The sequence below is a fragment of the Hippopotamus amphibius genome, chromosome 16, assembly GCF_030028045.1.
Source record: "Hippopotamus amphibius kiboko isolate mHipAmp2 chromosome 16, mHipAmp2.hap2, whole genome shotgun sequence".
NCBI lineage: Eukaryota > Metazoa > Chordata > Mammalia > Artiodactyla > Hippopotamidae > Hippopotamus > Hippopotamus amphibius.
This window is the reverse complement of record NC_080201.1, coordinates 47965080-47982032: the sequence shown is the minus strand read 5'-3', so window position 1 is coordinate 47982032 and position 16953 is coordinate 47965080. Positions and strand designations below refer to the sequence as shown.

Here is a 16953-nt window from a genome sequence, read left to right as displayed (position 1 = left end):
AAACACCATGCAGGCAAAGGAGCAGGAAAAAAACCCACAAGACCAAATAAATGAGGAGGAAATAGGAAAAATGCCTGAAAAAGAATTTAGAGTAATGATAGTAAAAATGATACAAAATCTCGATAACAAATTAGAGAAAGTACAAGAAACAGTTCATAAGAACTCAGAAAAACAAACAGCAATGGATAACAAAATAACTGAAATTAAAAATACTCTAGATGCTATAACCAGCAGAATGACTGAGGCAGAAGAACGAATAAGTGAGTTGGAAGATAGAATGGAAGAAATAAACGCCACAGAGCAGGAAAAAGATAAAAAAATAAAAAGACTAGAAGACAGCCTCAGAGACCTCAGTGATAACCTTAAACGTACCAACATTCGAATTATAGGCATCCCAGAAGAAGAAGAAAACAAGAAAGGGTCTGTGAAAATATTTGAAGAGGTTCTAGTGGAAAACTTCCCCAACATGGGAAAGGAAATAATGAACCAAGTCCAAGAAGCACAGAGAGTCCCATACAGAATAAACCCAAGGAGAAATACACCAAGACACATATTAATCAAACTAACGACAATTCAACACAAAGAAAAAATATTAAAAGCAGCAAGAGAAAAGCAACAAACAACATATAAGGGAAAACCCATCAGGATAACAGCTGACCTTTCTACAGAAACTCTGCAGGCCAGAAGGGAATGGCAGGATATACTGAAAGTCCTGAAAGAGAGAAACCTACAGCCAAGAATACTTTACCCAGCAAGAATCTCATTCAGATTTGAGGGAGAAATCAAAAGCTTTCCAGACAAGCAAAAGTTAAGAGAATTCAGCACCACCAAACCAGCCTTACAACAAGTGCTAAAGGAACTTCTCTAAGTAGGAAACACAAGAAAAGGAAAACACCTACAAATACAAACCCAAAACAATTAAGAAAATGGTAATTGGAACACACATGTCAATAATCACTTTAAATGTCAATGGATTAAATGCTCCAACCAAAAGACACAGACTGGCTGAATGGATACAAAAACAAGACCCTTCTATATGCTGCCTACAAGAAACCCACTTCAGACCAAGGGATACATATAGACTGAAAGTGAAGGGATGGAAAAAGATATTCCATGCAAATGGAAGTCAAAAGAAAGCTGGAGTAGCAATACTCATATCAGACAAATTAGACTTGAAAGTAAAGACTATTAAAAGAGACAAGGAAGGGCACTACATAATGATCAAGGGATCCATCCAAGAAGAACATATCACAATGGTAAATATCTATGCCCCCAATATAGGAGCACCTCAATACATAAGGCAAATGCTAACAGCTATAAAAGGGGACATCGACAGTAACACAATTATAGTGGGAGACTTGAACACCCCACTTACATCAATGGACAGATCATCCAAACAGAAAATAAATAAAGACACACAAGCTTTAAATGACACATTAGACCATCTCGACTTAATTGATATTTATAGGACGTTCCATCCAAAAACGACAGACTACACTTTCTTCTCAAGTGCACACGGAACATTTTCCAGGATAGATCACATCTTGGGTCACAAATCAAACCTCAGCAAATTCAAGAAAATTGAAATCATATCAAGCATCTTCTCAGACCACAACGCCATGAGACTAGATATCAATTACAGGAAAAAAACTGCAAAAAATACAAACACGTGGAGGCTAAACAATTCACTATTAAACAACCAAGGAATCACTACAGAAATCAAAGAGGAAATCAAAAAGTATCTAGAAACAAATGACAACGAAAACACAACAACCCAAAACCTATGGGACGCAGCAAAAGCAGTTCTAAGAGGGAAGTTTATAGCAATACAGTCCTACCTTAAGAAACAAGAAAATGATCGAATAAACAACCTAACCTTACACCTCAAACAACTAGAGAAAGAAGAACAAAGAAACCCCAAAGGGAGCAGAAGGAAAGAAATCGTAAAGATCAGAGGAGAAATAAATGAAAAAGAAAGGAAAGAAACCATAAGAAAAATAAATAAAACTAAAAGCTGGTTCTTTGAGAAGATTAACAAAATTGATAAACCATTAGCCAGACTCATCAAGAAAAAAAGGGAGAAGATGCAAATCAACAGAATTAGAAATGAAAAAGGAGAAGTCACAACGGACACCTCAGAAATACAAAACATCATGAGAGACTACTACAAGCAACTATATGCCAATCAATTGGATAACCTGGAAGAAATGGATACATTCTTAGAAAAATACAATCTTCCAAGACTGAACCAGGAAGAAATAGAAACCATGAACAGACCAATCACAAGTACAGAAATTGAGGCAGTGATTAAAAATCTCCCAACACACAAAAGCCCAGGACCAGATGGATTCACAGGCGAATTCTATCAAACATTTCGAGAAGAGTTAACACCTATCCTTCTCAAACTCTTCCAAAATATTGCAGAAGGCGGAGCACTCCCAAACTCATTCTATGAGGCTACCATCACCCTGATACCAAAACCAGGCAAAGATGTCACAAAAAAAGAAAACTACAGACCAATTTCACTGATGAATATAGATGCAAAAATCCTCAACAAAATACTAGCTAACAGACTGCAACAGCACATTAAAAAAATCATACACCACGATCAAGTGGGGTTTATCCCTGGGATGCAAGGATTCTTCAATATACGCAAATCAATCAACGTGATACATCATATCAACAAATGGAAGGATAAAAACCATATGATCATTTCAATAGATGCAGAAAAAGCTTTTGACAAAGTTCAACATCCATTTATGATAAAAGCTCTCCAGAAAATGGGCATAGAAGGAAATTACCTCAACATCATAAAAGCCATATATGACAAACCAAAAGCCAACATTGTTCTCAATGGAGAAAAACTGGAAGAATTCCCTCTAAGAACAGGAACAAGACAAGGGTGTCCACTCTCACCACTGTTATTCAACATAGTTTTGGAAGTGTTAGCCACAGCAATCAGAGAAGAAAAAGAAATTAAAGGAATCCAAATTGGAAAAGAAGAAGTAAAATTATCACTCTTTGCAGATGACATGATACTATATATAGAAAACCCTAAAGACTCTACCAGAAAACTGCTAGCACTCATTGATGAGTTTAGTAAAGTAGCAGGATACAAAATTAATGCACAGAAATCTCTTGCATTCCTATACACTAACAACGGAAGAGCAGAAAGAGAAATTAAGGAAAATCTCCCATTCACCATTGCAACCAAAAGAATAAAATACCTAGGAATAAACCTGCCTAAGGAGGCAAAAGATCTGTATGCAGAAAACTTTAAGACATTGATGAAAGAAATCAAAGATGACATAAACAGATGGAGGGATATACCATGTTCCTGGATTGGAAGAATCAACATCGTGAAAATGACTGTACTACCCAAAGCAATTTACAGATTTAATGCAATCCCGATCAGATTACCAATGGCATTTTTCACAGAACTAGAGCAAGAAATCTTACGATTTGTATGGAAACGCAAAAGACCCCGAATAGCCAAAGCAATCTTGAGAAGGAAAAATGGAGTTGGTGGAATCAGGCTTCCTGACTTCAAACTATACTACAAGGCCATAGTGATCAAGACAGTATGGTACTGGCACAAAAATAGAAAGGAAGATCAATGGAACAGAATAGAGAACTCAGAAGTAAGCCCAAACACATATGGGCACCTTATCTTTGACAAAGGAGGCACGAGTATACAATGGAAAAAAGACAGCCTCTTCAATAAGTGGTGCTGGGAAAATTGGACAGCAACATGTAAAAGAATGAAATTAGAACACTTCCTAACACCATACACAAAAATAAACTCCAAATGGATTAAAGACCTACATATAAGGCCAGACACTATCAAACTCCTAGAGGAAAACATAGGCAGAACACTCTTTGACATACATCAAAGCAACATCCTTTTTGACCCACCTCCTAGAATCATGGAAATAAAATCAAGAATAAACAAATGGGACCTCATGAAACTTAAAAGCTTTTGCACAGCAAAAGAAACCATAAACAAGACTAAAAGGCAACCCTCAGAATGGGAAAAAATAATTGCCTATGAAACAACGGACAAAGGATTAACCTCCAAAATATACAAGCAGCTCATGCAGTTTCATACCAAAAAAGCAAATAACCCAATCCACAAATGGGCAGAAGACCTAAATAGACATTTCTCCAAAGAAGACATACAGATGGCCAACAAACACATGAAAAGATGCTCAACATCACTCATCATCAGAGAAATGCAAGTCAAAGCCACAATGAGGTATCACCTCACACCCATCAGAATGGCCATCATCACAAAGTCTGGAAACAACAAATGTTGGAGAGGGTGTGGAGAAAAGGGAACTCTCCTGCACTGTTGGTGGGACTGTAAGTTGGTACAGCCACTATGGAAAACAATTTGGAGGTTCCTTAAAAAACTACAAATAGAACTACCATATGATCCAGTAATCCCACTCCTGGGCATATACCCAAAGAAAACCATAATCCCAAAAGAAACTTGTACCATAATGTTTATTGCAGCACTATTTACAATAGCCAGGACATGGAAGCAACCTAAATGCCCATCAACAAATGAATGGATACAGAAGATGTGGCATATATATACAATGGAATATTACTCAGCTATAAAAAGGGATGAGATGGAGCTATATGTAATGAGGTGGATAGAACTACAATCTGTCATACAGAGTGAAGTAAGTCAGAAAGAGAAAGACAAATATTGTATGCTAACTCACATATACGGAATCTAAAAATGGTACTGATGAACTCAGTGACAAGAACAGGGAAGCAGATACAGGGAATGGACTAGAGAACTCGAGGTATGGGAGGGGGCGGGGGGTGAAGGGGAAACTGAGAAGAAGCGGGAGAGTAGTACAGACATATATATACTACCAACTGTAAAATAGTCAGTGGGAAGTTGTTGTATAACAAAGGGAGTCCAACTCGAGGATGGAAGATGCCTTAGAGGACTGGGGCAGGGAGGGTGGGGGGGAATCGAGGGGGGGGCGTCAAGGAAGGGAGGGAATATGGGGATATGTGTATAAAAACAGTTGATTGAACCTGGTGTACCCCCCAAAAAAAATAATCATGAAAATAATCATGATTAAATACAGAGCATAGTTGGAAAAAAAGATTACTTTGCCAATAAATTTTAAAACAGAGCTAAAATGAATAATTTTTTAAGAAAATATAATTTACCAAAACTGACCACAGAAGAGACATAATGTTTAAACAGATTAATTTCCATAAAGCAAACAGAGATTGTAGTCAGATTTACCATCTCCTTCTCCCAAGAAAAAAGCTGTCAAAAGGTTATTAAAGCTTTAAAGAACAGGCCATCCGAATTCTGTTTAGACTGAGAACTAAGAAGGAGGACTTCCAAACTATTTTCATGATGTAATATCATACTAGATATTCATAAAAAGAAAACTACACACCAGCTTTCTGAAAACTGATGTAAAAATTCTCAGCATCTAATAAAACAGTGTGTCAAAAGACCCAGTGTTGTTTATTCGAAGAAGTTAAAGTGGTCCAGTATGGGGAAATCTATTAAGATAATTCAACACGTTTAATAGAGCTAAGGAAAGGAAAAATAAAAATCACATGATCAGGGACTTCCCTTGTGGTCCAGTGACTAAGACTCCATGCCCCCAATGCAGGGGGCCCGGGTTGATCCCTGGTGAGGGAATTGGATGCCACATGCCACAACTAAAGATCCTGCACATGGCAACGAAGATCCTGCATGCCACAACTAAGACCCAGCGCAGCCAAATAAATTAATTAAAAAAAAAAAATCACATGATCAACTCCATAGATGCTGAAAAGGCAACTAAAGAAGGGAAACTTTTTTGATTTTTTAAAAAAGCTCAATAAAAGAATAATTACCTCCCTAAAATGACAAAATATTAACAAAAAGACAGCTTTGGAGTTATTAGTAAAGACACAAATATCAGAAAAAAAATGAATGGTAGTCTTAAGAATTTAAAAGAAGAGGGACTTCCTGGGTAGCGCAGTGGTTAAGAAACTGCCTGCCAGTGCAGGGGACATGGGTTCGATCCATGCTCCAAGAAGATCCCACATGCTGTGGAGCAACTAAGCCCATGCGCTACAACTACTGAGCCTGTGCTCTAGAGCCCGTGAGCCACAACTATTGAGGCTGTATGCCGCAACTACTGAAGCCTGAATGCCTAGAACCCGTGCTCTGCAACAAGAGAAGCCACTGCAATGAGGAGCCCGAGTACCACAATGAAGAGTAGCCCCCGGCTCACTGTAGCTAGAAAAGCCTGTGTGCAGCAACAAAGACCCAACGCAGCCAATAAATAAATAAAAAAACAGAATTTAAAATGAGATAAAACTGTATTTTCAGATGATATGATTCATAATTGGAAAACTTAAGAGGTTTAAATAATATAAATGATAACAGAATTTAATAAGGTAGGAGAATATAAAATACAAAAACTAATAGCCTTTATGTATACATTAAATAATAAAATATGATGGAAGGAAAAAAGATTCCGGTCACAAGAGCTACAGGAGTAAACTTAAAATATTTACATAAGCTTTATGAAGAAAACACTGAAACACTCATGAAACATTTGGCATTAGATTTTCTAAAGAAATTACACAGGAAATCACAAGAGGGAGATTACTCTGCACAAGGGGACAGCGGTCTATCAAGGATATTTAAGCTAAAAAGCTGAGCAGGTGTGGAGACAATGGTAAGCAACAGGGTAAATTCTATACTCAAAGTAGCCAGGTATATCAAATACTGCAGATTATTACTCCTGGACCAGATAGTAACTTCTTTTGTCTACCTTCAGAGTAGGCAACAGATACGCAGGCTAGGCATGAGAGAAAGCAGTGGCTGGTCACGTCCAGGGGATATGGCCACCTCCACAGGCCCAGTTGACAAAGCACTCCTATCTCACAAGAGTTAACTGTGTTTGTTCCAAACAAGTTTAGGCCAGTTTCACTTTTTCCCTGAAAGTACCTAATTTAATTAAACTCATAACTAACCATGAAAAGAGACTGGTTCTATGAAAATGAAATTGAACACTTTGGAAAAACTGGTCATAAATCCATTGTTAAAAATCATGGCTATCAGGGACTTCCCTGGCAATCCAGTGGTTAAGACTCTGTGCTCACAATGTAGGGGGTACAGGTTTAATCCCTGGTCAGGGAACTAAGATCCCACATGCTACATGGCACAGCTGGAAAAAAAAAAAGGCTATCAAAAATTAAGTTTGGGCGGGACAACAGTAAAAGATGGGGAAAACATAATAATCAAGAAGTATTCTGTACTTGTTGCAAATTTGGTTCTTGTTCTATGTAAAACTTTTTTAACTAGAAATAGGAGTAGACTATAAATATATGCTATAAGTAGTAATAGATGATAAATAATTTTTAGATAAAAATTAAATATGAGACAACGCAAAGAAAGGCTTAGATACGTCAAAAGTATTGACAAAGACCTACATTTTAATGTTAAGAGTAAAAATATTACTATGTACATAAAATATCTAACCCATTTTTATGAATAAAGAAACCAAATACCAGTCCCAATTCTGTTGGACTGAAAGATTTCTATTCTGTTACACAATGCTGAAGAGAATACAGAAAAATCAGTTAAAAATACATAAATATACAAAATCATAAATGTGATTCCCCCTTTTCAGAGAACCAGCTTTAATTGAATTGGAAAATGTCACATAAATTACCTGAACTTAGTACTTAGTCTGTTTAGGCATTTTACTATTTTTTTAAGTTTATTTTAATTAATTAATTAATTAATTATTTTTGCCTGCATTGGGTCTTTGTTGATGCACGTGAGCTTTTCTAGTTGTGGTGAGCAGGGGCTACTCTTCATTGTGGTGCTCAGGCTTCTCATTGTAGTGGCTTCTCTTGTTGTGGAGCACAGGCTCTAGGTCTGCGGGCTTCAGTAGTTGCAGCACACAGGCTCAGTAGTTGTGGTTCACGGGCTTAGCTGCTCCGTGGCATGTGGGATCTTCCTGGAGCAGGGATTGAACCCATGTGCCCTGAATTGGCAGGTAGGTTCTTAATCACTGTGCCACCAGGAAAGTCCCACAGTTTACTATTAACCACCTTGCTTTGTTGACACAAGAAAGACTGGGATGTAGAAGATTTGGTTCCAAGGTTATCCTATTTGCATTCCAACACTGTGGACAGAGTACAAAGATCTGAAAATAATAAAACCTAACATTCAAGGAACTGTACTTCTGAAGTATCAACTTTAGTCACATCCTGAATAAGGCCATAGTGAATGTTACCACTGATTAGTTACCACTAATCCTCACATTCTATTCATGATCATCTTCCCAATTTCCTGAGAAAATAACAATAGAAGAATATGCTGTCCTCTCTCCACTACCCAGACCAGCTTACTTGCATTTGTAACTACACTGTTTTCCCTTTAATTCCTTCTTGTCCCTGGATCCAACCCCCTCCTCCACCCCCACTTCAAGAACACTGCTTCCAAATTTATGATCTCTCTACTGCATCAGTTTCCCCCACCTACAGAATCATTCCCATGGGCACACAAACATGGTCTAATATCGCATACCATAAAATACACTGCTTATAACCCAAATCCCCAGTGTAACTACCAATGCTATTTCCCAGCTTCCCTTCATACATAATTCTTTCAGAGTTGTCTTATACCTGTCTCATCACTGCCTCACCTACTCTTTTTATTTTTTTTATTTTTTATTTTTTTTGGGGGGTACACCAGGTTCAATCATCTGTTTTTATACACATATCCCCGTATTCCCTCCCTTCCTTGACTCCCCCCCCTCGAGTCCCCCCCACCCTCCCTGCCCCAGTCCTCTAAGGCATCTTCCATCCTCACCTACTCTTATTAAGTCACTCCAGTCAGGTTTTCACCCTGATTCCACTAAAATCACTCTTGACAAGGTCACCAGGATTCTCCATTTTGCCAGAACCTGGGGTCAATTCTCAGTCCTCATTCTCTACTCCTTCCATTTTGAAACATTTTCTTCTGTTTTTATCAGTGGCTGCTCCTGCTCCTGCTTCATCTTCTTTGTAGCCCCCTCTTTTAAACGTCTGAATAGGGGAGTACCCCATGAATCAGTCTTTAGGCCTCTTCCCTTTATCTGCTTTCTTCTATCTACATGTGTTCCTTAGATAAGCACATTCAAACCCATAAGTTTCAATTTTAACCATAAAATGAAGACACCCAGATGGACATCAGGCTCTAATCTCTCCCTGAGCTCCATATGTGTATATATATATATATATATATTCAGCTGCCTACTCAACATCTAAAACTGGAAAAATAAGACAATTCAAACTTAAAATATTCAAAACAGAAACTCTCAATGTCTACCTGCCAACCTACTCTTCCTATTTTCCCCACCTCAGTAAATTGTGTTTTCCATTCACCTAGCTGTTCAAGCTAACACGCTTATCTCCTCCTTTGATATGTCTTTCTCACTTAACTCCATTTATAATTCCATCAGTATGTTCTTCTGGCACTACCTTCACACATAACCTGAGTCTAACAGCTTCTTACTACCTCCTACTGATGCCATCTTTATCCAAACCACCATTACTTCTAGTCTGAACTGAAATTGGTTCCATACTGGTCCTTCCTGCTTTTGCACTTGACCAGAGAGATCATTTTAAAACAAAAAGCAGATTACAGCTTCCAATTTCTCTTAATGATTATATTATCTGGTCCTTGCCTGATTCTGACTTCATCTCTTATTACTTTCCCTTCCCCTCCCCTCTGTTCTAGCCATAATGGCTTTCAAACATGCAAAGCTAACTTCCTCGTTAGGCCTTCTCTATCTGCTCAGAATGCTCTTCCTCAAGAGTCAAGTGGCTTGAGCCCTTATTTTACATCTCTCCTCAAACATCACCTCCTCAAAAAAATCTTCCTTCATTTGTCCACTTTTCTATATGCATTTATACTCAATAAAACTTACTAAAAGGAAGAAAGAAACAAAGAAAAGGAAAGAAAATAATGACCTTGTTTAAGATGTGTAACTTTGAATCAACAGTTGTTATTTTGGCTAAATAGTTCCTGACTAAACTGGTATTATCTTATTCACTTGGAACCACTACATTTCATTATTTTTATAGATTAACAGTTGTAAATATCATTTAATCAGATGACAGAAAATAAGTTAGGATTGGGGAAAACAGCATATTTTTCTTTCCTTTGGTAGAAAGTGAATCAGAAGATATAACATTATAAACAGTATGGGCACTGAAATGGCCCTGTTGTTACAAAAGAAGAACTTTTAGCCTAAAATGAGTCTCCTCTGCCAGACCTGAATATACATGGAGCAAAATATAAAATGACAACATATATCTCTATATCAAGAATTTTAAGGATCTTTTTTTAACAAGAAGTCCAAAAAGAGATGAAAATAACACAGAGGTAGAAGCTAAACCAAGGGATCATTTTCCCTATAGTCTATTACATTCATGTTTCTTCCTGATGCAAAGGTAGATATATATACATGGAAAGAGGCAAATAAGAGTGATATTCTGTAATCTAAGGATTTATCTTTTAGAGTAATTCATATGAAACTTCAGTTGCTGATAAAACGTATAACTTATTACCACGTCAGGCACACTCATCTCTGTAGTCTTTTATTTCTCATTTTAAATTTTATAAGAAAAGTTAGGGAACAAAAGGCTTTCCTGACCATAACTAAAACAGCCTTCCCATCCCATACCTTCCCTATTCCCTTACTATGCTCACTTTTCTTCATAGTACTCCCTTATTATCTAACATTATATTTTCTATTTATTTAGAGTTACTGTTTCTCTTATTACAAATCATGGGGACAGGGACTCTAGTGGTTTTATTTACCACTGTATTGATGGTATCCAGCATAGTGCTCAGCTCAGAGCCCAGCTGGTCAATCAGCTGATCTATGAGGGTGAGTCAAAAATTATCCACACTCTGGTTATATTAAAACTTCAGCTGGCCGCACTGTCTTTTCAGCACTTTCCATTCAAGGCTACTGTTTCCCTAGTCAGTGCTGTGCAAGTGCAAACATGTTACATCAGTTCATTTGTAACTGCAATGCAAGCAAAAATGAATGCCCCATTTGTGATTTGCACGAAGAAAGAGCAGTGTGTAGTGATTCATTTTTTGTGGTCTGAGGGTGTGCACATCTACACACTTCTGCTCACACTGTCGACACTCAGCAAAACTTTGTTTTGAGGTGTTAAAGCATCCTCCCTATAGTCCTCATCTTGCTCCATCGGGCTTGTTTGGTCTCCTGAAAGCAGCCCTATGAGGACGAAGATTCACTTCTGATGACAAAGTGAAGGCAGCAGTGCATTCATGGCTCGAAGCTCAGCCTGAAACATTTTTTAGTGAGGGAACACAAAAACTTGTTGACAGATGGACAAAGTGTATTAAAAAAGCAAGGAAACTATGTAGAAAAATGATGTATTTGTCTTTTCTAAAAGTTAATTAAAATAAAGTCTACAGCCAGGGTGTGGATAATTTTTGACTCCCCCTTGTACCTGTCTGTCTGTCTGTCTATCTATCTATAAATGCAAAAGAAGAAATCAAAATATAGATAGAATAATATCGGGAACAAAGAGAGCAGCTTTCCATACCTCATGCCCCCTTCGAAAGGGAGGAAAATTAGAACAACAATAATAAAGGAGAGTAGTAAGTAGGATACAGACGTTCTGTTAGTAACCCCGGCTAAGTCCTTAATTTGCTCCCAGGGTCTGGGACATTTTCTCCTCGGGCCATGGTCTTTCAAAGTGGGTTTTCTAAACAACATCAGAAGGGTGTGCCTCTTCCCTAACTAGTTGGGCAGTTTTCTCTGCTGATGGTTTCCCCTACCCTACTGGCCCTCACTCACCTAGGTATCGTCTTCTTCCTTTCCTCACTACTTTCCAGGGCTCTTTTCCTTGCTCCAAGAAGGAAATCACATCTGGCTTAGAAACAAAACATCCTGGACAGGAGAAAAGAAATGTAAAGTAACATGGAAATAAAAAATAAATTCAAAATTATTTTGATTCAGTCTTGGTTAAATTTTTAATAAACTATAGGTCAAATGGTAATTGATAAAGGCTTTAGAACAAAGAAAAGTAAGATGATTAAAAAAAAACATGTTAAGATTACATAAGAAATGAAGATTACAGAGAGAGGGAAAAGGTCTCGTTTTAATTTCTATTCACACAAGTACTATTCTTGAGAGCAATAGTGGTTGAGAGACTGTCTGGGTTCAAATTTTGCCTTTGCCAAAACCCAGTAGTGTGACCTTAGACATGTTACCATTATGCTTTATTTTCCTCATCTATAAAATAGGGATAATTATAGTACCTATCTTACATGATTGTTGTGCAGGTTATACTAATAAATATCTATATCTAAGAATTGCCTAGAACATACACTAAGTGCTACATATATTTTATTAGCTATTATTTATTATAATTGTTATTTTAATAAGAGGAAAACAAGAAGTTTCCTGAGGCATTTATTGTTTTTTCTTTGGATATTCATACAATTTTAAATGCAAAGTTCTTGGATTTTTAACTTTCAACCACAGAAGTGGGTTGAAGTGAATATGTTTGTTTACTAACAAAAGACATGAGTTTTCTTGAACTGTAAATAAATCCAATTGATACAACTTACTAACTAATAAAAAATTATGTGTTCATTTGAGAGTCAGAGAAAAACAAAGGTCTAGCTATTTTCCTTATAGGTATACCAACAAATAACAAAATACCTATAGCAATTCTCAGTTCAGATACAAAGTGAAGCCTGGTTTTTTTTGACCCTGGTAAGGTTGTAAATCACCCAGATTTCAAACCCAGCCCTCTCATCCTTAAGGAAGGCCTGAAGGCCACATAATGATGGGGAAGATGAATATGCTCTGAAGGTGCTCACTCCCAAACAAAAAAGCTCAAACCATTTCCTTGAGAACAGGGAGCAAAAGTTTAGATAGTTTCTTGAAAGATATTTCTGAAATTTCCAGAGAAGGAAGCTAATATTACAGAGAATAGAATCTAAATTTCTAGAGGCAGATAACCTTACCCAGTGAGACCAAGTTGCTGTAGTTCTCCAACATTACATCTTTATACAAATCCCTCTGTTCCAAGTCCAGGTATTCCCACTCCTCCTGAGAGAAGTCTATGGACACATCACTGAACATCACTGATCCCTGAAATGACAAACCATGTAATACAAATGAAATTAAAGAAAACCTGTTTTAAGAAGGAAAGAGAAAAAATGGAAGGGGTACTGCAGGAAATGGATTATAGAGCAAGCAAACAGGCTTGGGCTAGAAGCCTGCAACATAGTGAGTTAGGAAATGAGTGTGCTTGAAGCAGGGTGCCTACGTGTTCCTGAAGCATTCTGTTGCTACAGATACAGCCTCTTGTATACTCTGGCATATCTTAACTATCCAAACACATCTGGGAAAGAAAAAAAAATTGGTTATTTATTTATTCTTTATTTATTTATTTATTTTGGCTGTGCCAGTTCTTAGTTGCAGCATGTGGGATCTTTAGTTGCAGCATACATGTGGAATCTAGTTCTCTGACCAGGGATTGAACCTGGACCCCATGCACTGGGAGTGCGGAGCCTTACCCATTGGACCACCAGGGAAGTCCCTCAGTTTTCTAATTAAATGAAATACTGTATATAAGTCTTCTGCCTGTTATATGTCTCCCTCACAAATTCTCAGGAAATGTGTCCTTCCACCCTTTCCCCTTAAAGAATAGATTTTTTTAAAAAAAGTTTTTCTATGATATCTGAATACAATTAAAGAATTGTATGCAATTAAAGAATTTCTTCCAAGTTCATCATTGAATCAGATCATATAATAAGCATTTCCCCATGATGACAAATTCTTTAATGAACTTAAAAAAATTGGTTGTATAATAGTCTATGCAATTGTCTATGCATGATCTTCTTATCTATCATTTTCCATCCCTCATTGGATGCATTCCTTGTTCCAGAATTAGAGGATACTAATGTAGATTCTGGATACTGGTGATCCAGAATCACAAAGATGTCATTCTAGACCAGCTCAACCTATTCCAATACAGATGGTATACAACTCTTATGGATTTCCAGAGAAGATACCTGATCTCTCTGCATACAAGACCCAATCATACCTATCCAGTCCTAAAGGCCTCACAAAGCATGAGATCTCACCATATACTGAGGCTGAGGTCAACCAACAGCAAATCTTATCTACTTGGAAAACTCAAGTTTGGAAAATTTAGAGTTTTCCCATGAGCAGTCAAATGGGCCCATACTCTCTCAACTATTCAAAAGAGATGGTTAAACATCTCCCTAAAGGGATTCCATTTCTGCTCCATTGCAGCTTTTAGCAGAAGACTGAGCACACATAAGCGACGCTGAATGATTTGTTCAATGAATACGTGAACAATGATTGGTAAGCTAAGGTTCTGAGTCCTGTAAAAAAGAGGACTCACAAGAAAGGCACTGTACTATTTATTTGGCCTCATCTCTCACTGGATTTGGAGGGAATGGGTCCTTAGATAAGTAAGAAGTTTCAGGATAAAGAAAAGCTCATAGGACCTTAACTTCCAGAAGGTGAAAGAAACAGTAACTTACATGGGCCATGGTTTAGAAATTCAAGAACTGGTCAGTCCTCCTTGAGGTTTACTTGGCTGGAGAAGCACAGTTCACAGAGGTCAGAGCTAGGGGGAGAAAAGGGGGACCATGAGATAGGCTCAGAACTCTCAAAATGACTCAATTTAATATATTCTTTCCCCTCCCCGGACCTCCCCATCCTCCCCCCCCCGCCCCCCCAGAGATTTGAGGGAATATAGACAAATCTAATCCCTACTTCTAAATTTCAGGGCTGATAAGGGACCACATCATCTAAACCAGAGTCTCTTTCAAAGCCTCAAAAGCCTGCTTAAACAGATACAAAGAGAGAAATTCATAGGACCAATGCTGGCAGCCATTACCACTGACAAATTACTGTACTGGCAGCCCTGCCTGCCTGCAGTCAGAACAATAACTTTCAGAATCCTCTGGGCTCATCACTCTTCTCAGTCAGAATCATCAACATTGCTTCCCTGGATGACTTCATTTGTCATTCTCTTTCTTACAATCTAGGCTGAAGAGGTGTGGATTCATGTTCTCAGTAGTTAGACAATAACACATACCTATTTATCAAGAATTTTCACAAGAAAATGAAATAAAAGGCATCCAAATTGTAAGGAAAGAAGTAAAACTATCTCTATTTGCAGACATGATCTTATATATAGAAAATCCTAAGGATCCCACTGAAAAACTGTTAGAATTAATAAAAGAATTCAGTAAAGCTGCAGAATACAAAACCAATATACTAAAATCAGTTGTGTTTATATTTACTAATAATGAACTATAAGAAAGAGAAATTAAGAAAACAATCCCATTTATAATTGCATCAAAAGAATAAAATAACTAGGAATATATTTAACCAAGGAGGTTAAAGAGACCTGTACACTGGAAACTCTAAGACACTGATGAAAGAAACTGAAGGTGACACAAATAAATAAAGATGTTCCATGCTCATAAATTAAAAGAATATTGTTAAAATGTCCCTACTGCCCAGAGCAATCTATAGATTAAACGCAATCTCTATCAAAATTCCACTGGAATATTCCACAGAACTAAAACAAGCAACCCTAGAATTTGTATGGAACCACAAAAGGCCCCAAATAGCCAAAGCAATCTTGGGAAAGAACAAAGCTGGAGCTGGCATGCTTCCTGATTTCAAACCACATTACAAAGCTACAGTAATCAAAACAATATGATATTGGCCAAAAAACAAACACACAAAACCCCCCCAAACAAACAAAAAAACAGATACATAGGTCAATGGAACAGATAGGGAGTCCAGAAATAAAACACATGAATACATGATCAATTAATTTACAACAGAGGAGCCAAGAATATACAATGGGAAAAGGACAGTCTCTTCAATAAATGGTGTTGGGAAAACCATACAGCCACATGCAAAAGAATGAAATTGGACCACTCGTTTATACCATACACAAAAATGAATTCAAAATGCATTAAAGACTTGAATGTAAGACCTGAAACCATAAAACTCCTAGAAGAAGACACAGGAGGTAAGTACCTGGACATTGGTCTTGGTGATGATTTTTGGACAGCAAAAGTAAAGGCAACAAAAGCAAAAATAAATAAGTGAGACTACATCAAACTAAAAAGCTTCTGCACAGCAAAGAAATCGTCAACAAAATGAAAAGGCAACCTACTGAACAGGAGAAAATATTTACAAGTCATATATTTGATAAGGGATCAATTCCAAAATATATAAAGAACCCACACAATTCAATAGTTTAAAAAAAACTTGATTAAAAAATGAGCAGATACAAAACCCCCATGAGTTAGGGTCTATTATGCTTGTCGTGGAGACAAGGAAGTGGGAGGGCCATGACGACAATCCAGTCCATAGTTAACTTCAAAGCCAACAACTGCCACTTCAGCGCTATAAAAGCTAACGGGACAGTCCTAGTGCCAAGCGGGTCGCTGACTGGGTCGCCGGCCAGACCAGGCTGTGGGGTCTTCTTATCAGGAAGTGCCTCCTCCCCCATTCTGATTACTCAGGTCAGCAGTCACTTCCGGAGCAGTTTTTGGTGACATGGCCCTCTGGGTGATGCTATGTGGGACCAATTGGGAATACTGCCCTCAAAGGGCTTCCAGATCCATAGGGATGAGACAGAAGCTTCTGGAGTCAGCAGACTAGATTCTGGAGGAGCAAACAGAAGGAGCAGCAACCCCGGCAACAGGGTGGCAGCAAAGTTGGCTGAGCCAAGGGCACTGACATTTAAGCTGGAGGGGAGCTAAAGGGAGTCAGGCAGAGAAGGGCCTGAGCAGTGATCCCCTGTGGCCATGAAAACAAGTGGCAGGAAGCAGGCGGTGGCTGCCTTGGGCCAAAGCTTCCAGGCACT

The 16953-nt window shown here is 37.9% G+C and overlaps 1 protein-coding gene across 5 annotated transcripts in view; it reads right to left on the bottom strand.

Annotated features, from left to right (window-relative positions):
• The window catches only part of LOC130838819 (zinc finger protein 82 homolog), a 30748-nt gene that overhangs the window by 6188 nt on the left and 7607 nt on the right, over positions 1 to 16953 (bottom strand). For 2 of the 5 annotated variants that reach the window (XM_057712472.1, XM_057712471.1), the window contains exons 2-4: positions 14600 to 14685; positions 13049 to 13175; positions 11871 to 11963 (exon numbers count right to left, since the gene is read on the bottom strand). In XM_057712472.1, coding sequence (XP_057568455.1) covers positions 11871 to 11963; positions 13049 to 13175; positions 14600 to 14608 — 229 coding nt within the window. In that variant the 5' untranslated portion in view covers positions 14609 to 14685. Of the gene's footprint in view, positions 1 to 7798; positions 8172 to 11870; positions 11964 to 13048; positions 13176 to 14599; positions 14686 to 16953 lie in introns of those variants that run through there. The other 3 variants (XM_057712476.1, XM_057712473.1, XM_057712474.1) reach the window with 3 other exon arrangements.